This window comes from Crassostrea angulata, chromosome 2 (genome assembly GCF_025612915.1).
Source record: "Crassostrea angulata isolate pt1a10 chromosome 2, ASM2561291v2, whole genome shotgun sequence".
Lineage (NCBI taxonomy): Eukaryota > Metazoa > Mollusca > Bivalvia > Ostreida > Ostreidae > Magallana > Magallana angulata.
Window position 1 is genome coordinate 10,638,565 of NC_069112.1, and position 11,127 is coordinate 10,649,691.

At 32.9% G+C, this 11,127-nt stretch overlaps 1 protein-coding gene across 1 annotated transcript in view; it reads right to left on the reverse strand.

Annotated features, from left to right (window-relative positions):
- LOC128172973 (receptor-type tyrosine-protein phosphatase epsilon-like) overlaps window positions 1–5,444 on the reverse strand; it is an 86,823-nt gene extending 81,379 nt beyond the window's left edge. The window contains exon 1 of the mRNA XM_052838715.1: window positions 5,309–5,444. Within this exon, the coding sequence (XP_052694675.1) occupies window positions 5,309–5,429 (121 nt within the window). The 5' untranslated portion in view covers window positions 5,430–5,444. The remainder of the gene's footprint in view (window positions 1–5,308) is intronic.
- Window positions 5,445–11,127: the final 5,683 nt, after the last annotated feature.

An 11,127-nucleotide genomic window follows, 5' to 3' on the forward strand; every position in this document is an offset into this window, starting at 1 on the left:
AATGATGCTGATGATGATACTGAAGATGATGCAGAAGATGATGATGATGATAATGATTTGGATAATACCAATTCTAGAGAAAATCCAGCTTACGAACAGCAGACAGAATCATTACCAAGGAGATCTCAGAGAGCAAAGAAAACAACATCATGGATTACTAGTGGCGATTATATAGTAAATCAACAGGTATTAACAAAACAACCAGATTGGAAGATAAGAGCAGACTACCTTCAGACATTAGTCTCTAGTGATGTTTTTCACTCTGAAAATAGCAAAGAACTAATAGAAAAGACTCTACTACAGATCATTTCTGGTAGACATTAGTATTTACAATTTTAACGACATCAGTATTAACCAGTCAGTTCAATCAGCTAAATTAGTGATAACGTCTATAGAATTACGAAGAGAGATATAGTGCGTTTTTATAGTTTTTAAGATATTTTATTTTCAGTTTTCTTGCAGTCATGAAGGTTTAAAAGTAATTCAAATTACTCGTAGATATTTGTTTTGATAAGTAATAAATGACGAGGACGTCATTTCACAAAGAGGGGAAGCATGTGATAGGGTGATATTTCATATTAATTAAGTAATAATTTCATTATCATGAAATTATTAATTAATAGTTCTATAAATTATAAGTTTACAGTATTTACTATAAAAGTTGTCAATATAAACAACTTTATGTACAACCTAACAGTATGTAAATAGCTACATAGTTATTTATATAGTATGACATCACAATGGTCATTATGGTCAGTGTAAACCTGTTTTAGTTAATTATATATCACATGGCCAATTCTATTTTTGAATTCTCAATTTCATTGGTCCTTTAAATTCCCTCTCTTTGCTTTGTCCTTTTTGATCTGATCTTCATACTGACCAGATGTGTTTAGCTTAAGACCAAGAAGAAATCTATAGACTGTAAGTAATTGTTTTATATTTTATGCTATTTATATTAATGCTTATTTATAAAGCATATTGTATTTGCTAGATAAGTATATGCTATATAGTGAAATGTAAATCTATTTAAATGTAAATTATCATGAGTGAAAACTTAGTATTTGAGCAACACTCATTATAGTTATTTTAACAATCTTAAGCTAGATAACCTAAATGTAGTTTTAAGAGTATTGTTATATGTATTAGATTCCATACCTGAAGAATATATCAGGATCATGCAGATGCAGATCAATTAGGCTTTGTGTCACACATAGGTATGCATATATATAAATATCAGATTTGATACTTATTGCCTAAGTTAAGTTTAATATGTTTTATTTATTAAACATTAATAACTAACTAAATTATTAATTACACAGGATAAATATTATTGAACTCTTTATATATCAGTTAGCACTGTGATAAGGGGAGTAACTCTTGCTTGTAAACTGTGCTTGGCAAAATCATGAAACCTATTCAATACAATGATATATTATGTGTGATCTATTTTATTTTTATGATGATGTGATATTGATAAATTACTTATTGTGATACATGTATTGTTAAATATTTCAGAGCTTATGATATAATATAATATAAAGTAATAATCAAGAACCCTACGTTGGAGTTGTTGTCTTAATCTGTCTACAATAACACCATCATTACATATACACCGCCCATATTCAGTAGACTTAGTTGAAAGCGAGAAAGATACCACCCAAGAAGATACAGATATGCAGCAGCATTTATCATTATACCTCAATATGATTATTCTATTTTATCTGATTGGTCTATAAAGTCACGTGACAGGGCGATGTCATAGGAATGAAAAAGCCGATATGAGCAGACTATGTAGAAAAATATGATTAAATCAAAAATATTTAAGGTAGGTCCTTACTCAGGATTTTTGTGGTTAAAGTAAGGTTTTTTTCATTAATCAAGTAGAATAATACCTTACGTTATTAAAAAGCCCCCAAAATACATGCCTTAACTATTTACTTTTATCACTAGAGTCTCCAGAAGATGCATACCCCCTTCTTCGATCACATGATTTCAACCAAAATTATATTTGGCTCATTTAAAAAAAAATATCAAAGCAAAACAAAGATTCAAATGTTTTAATTAATCATTAATAATGTAAGAAAGTAATAACAGGTGTGATTATCATTATTTGATTGATTAAAATTAAATTTTAAAATGAAATGTTACAAAAATGCTATTTCATAATCTTTACATAATTTCACATTTTTTAACTAATCTTATAAATTTTATGGTTAAAGACAATTTTTTAAACTTTAAAATATTAGATTTATGTCTACTGCAACTAAAAAGCAGAATAGATATAGGACTTCACATGCTTCTTTTTTTTCTACGACCTTTAGAACATATATACCCCCTTATCAAATGCAGCTAAAAAAGTGTCACGAACACAATTTAAAAATACATGAGAAAACAGCATTTTATTTCTTTGCTTTGATAAACCCTAAAATTCTTCTTTCAAAACTACATGTATTGAGTACAAATTAATTTTTGGATAAACAGTTCCTTTCCTCTGCATATATAAACACAAACGTACTAAAATCTCAGTACAAGAATTCACGATTTCCAACTATTGGACTCAATAAGATCAAAGATATACTTGTAGACATTGTTTACAATTGACTGCTTCTATCAAATTCAGAATTATCAATTAAACATTGAAAATTAGGGCAAAAAAGGGTAAATCTGAACAAATATCGTTTTCGATTTTAAAGCTTATTATATCTTCTACATTGATGACGCGTCTGAGTAGGGATCCACCTTAATCATTATAATTCTCTTTATATCTTAGAACCAACTTAACTATCTATGATTTATGAAAGAAAAGTTAGACAGTTACATGGGAAATCAAACAATCACGACGTTAATGTTGCGACTGTTGAAAAGTAAAACATTATTAGAAATCAACGTATTTTGTAATCATATGCTGCTTGGTATAATAAATGGTTTATTGCATTAATGTTCAGGGAATATGACTATTTATTCCCCAGAAAAAACAAATTTCTCTCGAGCAAAGCCCTCGGGAAATATGATTTTTCTTGAGGGAATAAATATTCATACATGTATTTCCCTCAGCATCATGTAATAAATGTATATTAAAAATTCGGCTCTAAAACAGAGATACTTATACAGTGGATATATACTATTGTTTTCCCTTGGACTGAAATGTCACATTTTCATTGGTTTAAACATAGCACGTGATTGCCTCATATATCTCTATATTTGTTCTGTGAGAAATAATATTAGGCAATATGGCCGTCATTGGTCGACGCTTCGCTTACGCATTTCGACATTTCATAGTATTTTATACATAAACTGCATGCCGTAAGTTCTTAAAGTATTTGGAGTAGTTGCCCTTTGAAATTCTTTAAAATTAGAGTAGTTGCCCTTAGAATATTGACGTCACATTGTTTTGTTTGGAGCAGAACAAAATGGCAGCGTCGAAATTTGCTCAAATCTCTGCAGAGGAAAGGGAGAAAACATTTAAAATTGAATAGCAACAAAACATTGTAAGTAAACATGGGTGAAGCAAAGATTTTGAAAGAGTATTTGTAAGGTGAGATTGAAAATTTTGAAGAGTTTAAATGAGTTTAATTGGACGAGATGTAAGGCATCTTGTACATGGCTCTGCGTAGTTCATCGCGATTCGTGAATAAATATGTCGCTTGAAAGTCCTCGAGAAAACAAAACACTTATTAGGTTAGTTACTGACTCATTACGGAAATATATTGGGTTGATCAATCTCATAGAAGGCTCGGCGAGTCACGGAAATATATTGGGTTGATCAATCTCATAGAAGGCTCGGCTTCGCCTCGCCATCTATGAGATTGATCAACCCAATATATTTCCGTAATGAGTCAGTAACTAACCTAATAAGTAATAGTAGTAAAGCATGGCATATTGAGGCTGATAAGTCGTGGAATGATAGTAAAACGTTGCAAGATTACACGAGACACGTTGAGCAACAGTCTCACGGTCGCAAAACAGACGCATAAACACCATCGATTTATCTTAGGATCTTTATAAATCGTGTATCACTCTTGTGACGGTCGCGTCTGAAATGTGTGCATGTCCACTATTCAGAGGAGACTTGATGCGACCAGTAAAACGTTTGCAACGAATGCGAGGGCTCGTGAAACGTATGCGAGAGCTCGTGCGATACTCAAAGATTTGATCGCAAAGTGGTGTAAAGTTGTCGTGCGCCAATTGTGAAAGGGGCTTTAGAAGTAATATTCCCATTCTTTACACAAACGAAAAAATGGCAGATCTTTTCAAGGATCCGCCAATGGCTTTGTTTAAACGCCCGAGAAACTCAAAGGACACGGTAGTGAGGGCGAGATTAGACAACCCGTTGCCAAATTTTGGTTTGAAAACATGTTCAGATGCAATATGCCTTTTTTGCAAATACAGCATCAACGCGGACAGTTTTATACATACAAGATATTTAGCAACACGTCTTGCCGCACAGCGACTGCATCAATCTCATCAGTTGCAAAGTCTGCAGAACGTCGGTGAAACAGGTGACCTCCGCAAACGATCAATAACCACCGCTCTACCATTAAGACCAAAAACATATGAAGGAACCCGTCGGAGAACATTTTAATACGAGTGGTCACAAATGGAAAAACATGACAGTATAGGTTACTGACCATAATCCTAATTGGACAGACGCGGAGAGGACAAGCAAAGAAAAGTTCTGGATGCAAATCATTCAAACCTGATGACATGAATATATATATATATATATATATATATATATATATATATATATATATATATATATATATATATATATATATATATATATATATATATATATCCCCAAGTACCCAAACTAATTCACCATAAGCAGTAAACATTCCGCGTGTCTCTGTAAATTATATTTTCCGTTTTTTATCATTTGCAATCACTAAATATAACCTGAAACGTTCTAATCTATAAAGTTATTAACACAATTTTTTTTATTATTCAAATAAGCTCTCTGACTACGACGTTTATCACATAACTTGTGAACCTAACTCCGTCACCCACATGATCTATAATACGCCAGGGAATGAAGACATATTAACAACTCAACTTGTATCTAGGCCAAGTTCAATATAATAAAATCGGTGTATACAATTTAAATTGTATTTAATTTATTAAAGATAGAATGATTTTTCATCGGTTTTTCAAAAAATGCACTGTTGTATCGAGCGACCTTTAAAGCTGTTAAGAAAACAAAAAAATACTTAAAAACATGCGTGGATGTTGTAAATATGACATATTTGATTCCAGACAGCACATAATTCATTACCATTCATACTTTTTTAAAATATAGAACACACACCGTGACCGTCGTAGTTTTTGAATTGGATGTTTATGCTGTAAATTTCATAAATTCCACCGAGATCCACTTTCCACCACACGGTCTTGTGTTTAGAGGTTAATCCTATGTCTTCTGTCTTCATACACGTCGCTATGTTTCCATCAACTGCGTTCCTAGCCTCTGAATTCAACGATGTAGAGGAATGTGACTGGGTGGCGACTTTATTGTAAGATATGTCATCTTTTAAATGAAAAGAATATCTTAAGTAGTATACAGTATAAGTATTATATTTAGAAACTATACATTTTTAATTCCTTAAATAATTTGTATAAAGAAGCATTTTTTTTTTGCCCTAAACCACGTCACACCTGGGCACCGTTTCACAAAAGCATCGTTCTAATTTGGTACTAGTTTCACGAAAGGTACGTAGAAATGACGCTAATATTCGCAACTTAAGAACGACGTTAATGGACCGGAAGTTCCGACAAAATGGCAGATGGCGTCAAAAAAAAAAAAGAGAGAAAGAACTGTTCGGCAATAGGGGTAAAGATCGTTGTGGAGGAGGTCGAAAAGAACAAATCTATCTTATTTTCCCCCCACAGGGATGTATACACTAATCAGCGAAATAACAAGAGCCGAGCTCGTTGCAAAGCAAGGAGTAGGTCTTCCATTGCATTTCGTGTCGCGAAAGGATTGTCCATCAGTCTGATTAAAACCACATTCTTCTCCTCGCACTTGTCAGGCCCTGAAAGACCCGGTATTGATAATAGGTCTTCTTTACACGACCATTTCTTCTGACCAATTAAAACTTTAGAAAATTTATAGGAACTCTTCAAATGGAGATAAACAAATTCATTCATGCCTGTTTTATGTGACCTCTAGACTGAGTATTGAAAAGCTGCACCACTCATTAAACAGATAAAGGCAGTTCTTCGGTAAGAAGAAGTATATTTAGATTGTATGCAAATGTGGAGGTTAAGTGAAGATGATCTGTGTACCTATCAGACCCAGACGAGTGTAAGGAGAAGGCAAATGGTTTTAATGAGACTAGATTATCCATATGATGATAGTAAGTTCCAAAAATTGAAAACGATACTCCATTTCAAAGTATTATTTTCATACCAGACAAGTTCTTCGTTTCACTTACTTCACGTTTAGGATAACTTTAAAAAGCAATTTATATAAACCGTAGATTCCTTATTATACGCGAGTTCTTAATTCCTCGATTCAACGATTTTCCATCAAATCGCAAGAACATAAAACCGCGAAAACCGAACTTTTATCACATTGTATTATTATTTAGTTTACATGTGTCCAAAATTAAAGAGCGAGATTTAAGAATTCGCGCGACGGGCTTGTCGCGAATTTACACGGAAATTAATTCCTCGCGTTTAATTAGGAATGTAAAGTATATACATATATATTATATGATTTAATTATAATAAACGTGTGTGTTTGGTGGTAGGGGGATGCCTCAAAATCAGTTTTCTAAACGTTAAGTTAAGGGAAATTTTGGTTGCGAGAAAAGGGGGAGGGAGTGCTCCCACTTGACCATCTAAAAGGTACTGTCACCAAACTCACAAATGATACCCGCGCTAAGAAAAAAATCATAACTCAAGAATTCAAGGATGCTTCTTTTTTTATAGTGAGTCAGACACTAAACTAGCACAAATGACCAAACCTCAAGGCAGGGTATATTTGGTTGCAGGTAACGCACTGTAGAGCTTAAAATTTGTTGTGAATAAATGCATAGTATAAATATCAAATAAATCATGTCCAGTTATGTCAATAAGACGTTTCATTTTTTTAATAAAAAAAAAATATTTATGAAAATAAAAAACTCCTTTTGACAATATATTTCAAACCTATGGATAACATTTTCTAAAGAAACGCATTCTATAGAAAGGAAATTTAAGGCAATCATTTTTCAAAAAGATATTGAATCAAATTGGCGAAATTTTAGAGATATGGCAAATTGTCAAAATCGAACCACACCCGATCGAAATTAAACTGATCCCGACTTGAATAAGAGAAATTTTAAATATAGAACACTTTCACCCAAAAACTAGGATGTTTGGTTTTAATATGGTTTGCCAATTAGGAGATCAATTAAAAATTCAATTGATTTCTTGTCTGCACATGAGGAAATATTGTTGATATTGAAATTTTTAGAAATTTAAATCGGGATCAATTTGTTTCTAATTTGTTTCTAATCGGGATCGGTCATATTTTGAAAATTAGCTAAATTTGATTCAATTTATATTTAAAAAGTTATTGCCTTGTATTTCTTCTCCACTAAACACTTATCTTAAAAAAAAATATCCATAGGTTTTGTTATTTTCATAAATATTTTTTTATTAAAAAGATTAAAACATCTTTATGACATTACTGGTCATGGTTTATTAGATATCTATATTATGCATTCACTCACATCAAATTTTAAACTCTACAGTGCATTTCTTGCAACCGAAACAGATTGTCTACCTTTTCGTAAAAAAGACATTAACATTCTTATTAAAAATATATCCTTCTCTTGCTTTAGGAATGATACTCTAACGATCCATAAAATAACATTTTGGTGTAGCATTCCACCTTAGCAACTGGCCACTGTAGTGAAAGCACCCTTCCAAGTGTTACTCATTTATATAACAATTGCTTATCTGCAGCCGGGGGCAATACCATGAGCTATTTGCGCTGAAGCGACACGAGATTTTCGTTCGCATGTGGAGCGTATTGAATACAGACAGGCTAACCGAATAAACACACGGGTAGGAGTGTGACATAGATTGAGACAAATTTACACTTTTTATAAGGAGTCACCAAAAATTGACTTTCGCAACATGTTCAAAAAATATAAAGCTCTTGCACTGTGATCATGTAAACGATAAAATCTAAATAAAACTTGTTTAAAAACTCATGTGAACATTCTTAAAATAATCACTAAAAGCGATAATTAAAACTGCCTGAACCCCCCCCCCCCTTCCTTGGAAATTATATTATCACTCGTATCAACCCTCCCATCCTGTAAAAGAGCTTTTGCATTTATGTATTCAAGATTAATCTGTTCAGCTTGACCAAACTTGACTTAAAGGGAACTAAAAGATGGTGTAAAGACAACATAGAGGGGGCGTAAATGCCACTTAAAGTTAATTAAAGGTGGCTTAAAGGTGAATTAAACATTAATTTGACATTAAGGACCTATAAAAGCTCAGCTTAAAGGTTTCTTAAAGGTGGCTTAAAGATTGTATATCCTTTAAGCCACCTTTACGCTACCTTTAAGGACTTGCTTATATATTGTTTTTCGCCTAGTGCGACCAACTCTCTCCGTCTACATCAAAGATAGTTATCAAGAGAGCCAGATCTTAATAAGCAATAAACGGGGTTCCCACCTTACTCGTTAACGATAATGGATCCCAATTTAGCTTAGAGGAGTTTGCTGAATTCGCACGCTTATAGGAATTCATACATATTCCAAGCTCTGTAAATTATATTCAGAGCAATAGAATGCCAAAACAAGCTGTGAAAATTGAAAAGGGGAAAATAAAACGTGCATTTTGATCTTTACCTTGCCTTACTTGAATTTTGGAACACACCAACACAATGCATGGGAACAAGCACAAAACAACATCTATGAGCAAGATAAAAAATCCTTGTTGCCTAAGAAGGGATCGCTACTAGTACCTAAAGTTCCAGAAGGAGCAGGGGAAAAAAACAAGGTGCGAAAGGAATGGAACCATTGAAGATTCAGGATCCTGTGTGCATCGCAGCACCTGACGGTATTGGACAGTCAAAAATATGGAAGAGAGACGTACTTGTGAAGTCTAGTCTGGCGGTCAACTTTACCGTGGGAATAGACATAATCTGAAACGGGGTAAACATCAACAACATTGACGACGTGGTCATAACTATGACAATTATTACTAAGATAGAACGCGAAGCGAAAGAGCGGGAGATTGTTGGGCAGGATGAACCAACACCAACATACTAAGTCACGACGCATACTGAATGAGTCACTTCGATTCTCAGACTACTGTCAACTTATTGTATTTAGCGAGTACTATATTTGAGGGGTAATGATTTTTCGACAGTTTAACGTGGATTTGAATTGGCGTTTTCTAAACATGATCATTCTAATATATATGTAAATGGTATTAGGGATGTTCTTTAATTACTGGAAGCTCCTCCCCCCCCCCTAAAAAAGACTGCTATAAATACACAGCCAATGTAATACGTTAAGAGTATGTGAAGTAAATACCGCAATGCATTCTCATATTAGTCCCTTTGTTTTATTGAGTTGTGTATACATTGCACAATCATACCTAGCTTACGAATTTTTAGCAACCGGTCAAACATAACTATTGTAAATCACTAAATCATTTAGTATTTATATGTCATTTGTTTATATATGATACTGGACATCCTCTACAAAGAAAGACCCTTTATAAAGGATGGAACTGTAACATTTGAATTTTTTTTTGTTTTATCAAAGAAATGTCATCATTCCTATATTTATATGCATCCATCTGTTCCTTTTGTCAAAGAAAAATCAGAGTTGTTGTTCAGCGTTAATGGCAGTCGTCCGAATTCATGTGCTGTGGCTAATTTCAGATAGATTGTACAGCTAAACCCATAACGTGAAACAATGACAATACAATGTTTGTTATTGTGCAAGAAAAAATATTTTTTTTCATTTCATAGAACTTCTTTGATTTTCGGTTATCTATAAAACTTGTATAAAACGTGAATAAAATATTCACTCAATGCGTTGTGTCACTATTTTAATTTCACTTATGAAATGTTAAACATTGTGCTTCTGATACTAGTCTTTTAAATATCCGCCATTATTTACAGAAATTCTACTAATAATGTGTTAATCATTGTTTATTTGTACCGGACTTCGAAAAGTGCACCATTATGAGAGAGAGAGAGAGAGAGAGAGAGAGAGAGAGAGAGAGAGAGAGAGAGAGAGAGAGAAATGAGTGTTTATCATATTTAATTTTAACTTTAAAGGGACATGGTCACGATTTTGGTCAAAAATTATTTTTCTGATTTGAATGTTAACAATGCTTAAGGTCGGTAGCGGGTTTAAAATTTTACGCCCTCTGCGCAGGGTATTGCGCATTACTGTTGTAAAACACAATTTTAAAGTAAAATGTTCAATGATATAGGTTATCATGTAACGTTTTTATTTCAGAAAAATTACTTATCAAAAAATTATTTTAAGTAAAATGAATCGTTAGAATAATGTCAGAAGTATTTTCATTTTTTCGCCGCTTCTTCAAAATCGACGTTATTGTCGTCGGAGTCAACGTCTTAGGATGACGTCAGTTGAGACTCTGACGTACAATTGACAAAATTTAACGTCGTGTATTTTCTATTACAGCGTCAATAATTAAAATCAAAACTATAATTTGCAAAATAAAAACATATACGCGACCCTTCTACGTTCTGTGTGAGTGGAAATGTATTTTCTCTTCTAATACAAATAAAACTAAATTTAATTCGTAAACATCCTTTTGTTTTACACAATTTTATAATTTAAAATGGCTGCCACGGCACGTTTATAGGATCAAACTTTGAGGACGGATAGCCTAAAAACCATCCAGTCAATTTCGTTTTAATTTGGCAAAAAGTTTACTTATACGTTAACCTTCCATCGCTGAAAATTTAAAGAAAATCGTATGTTTGTAATTTTTTAAATATGAAATTGAAAATGTAAACCCTCATTTTCCTATATAATCCTATAAAAAATGTCGGTAATGAATCGGACACACGACCAAAATTTGAGCGCTACAAACAGATACACTATCCGGTCAATTTACCTTATATTTTGCACATAT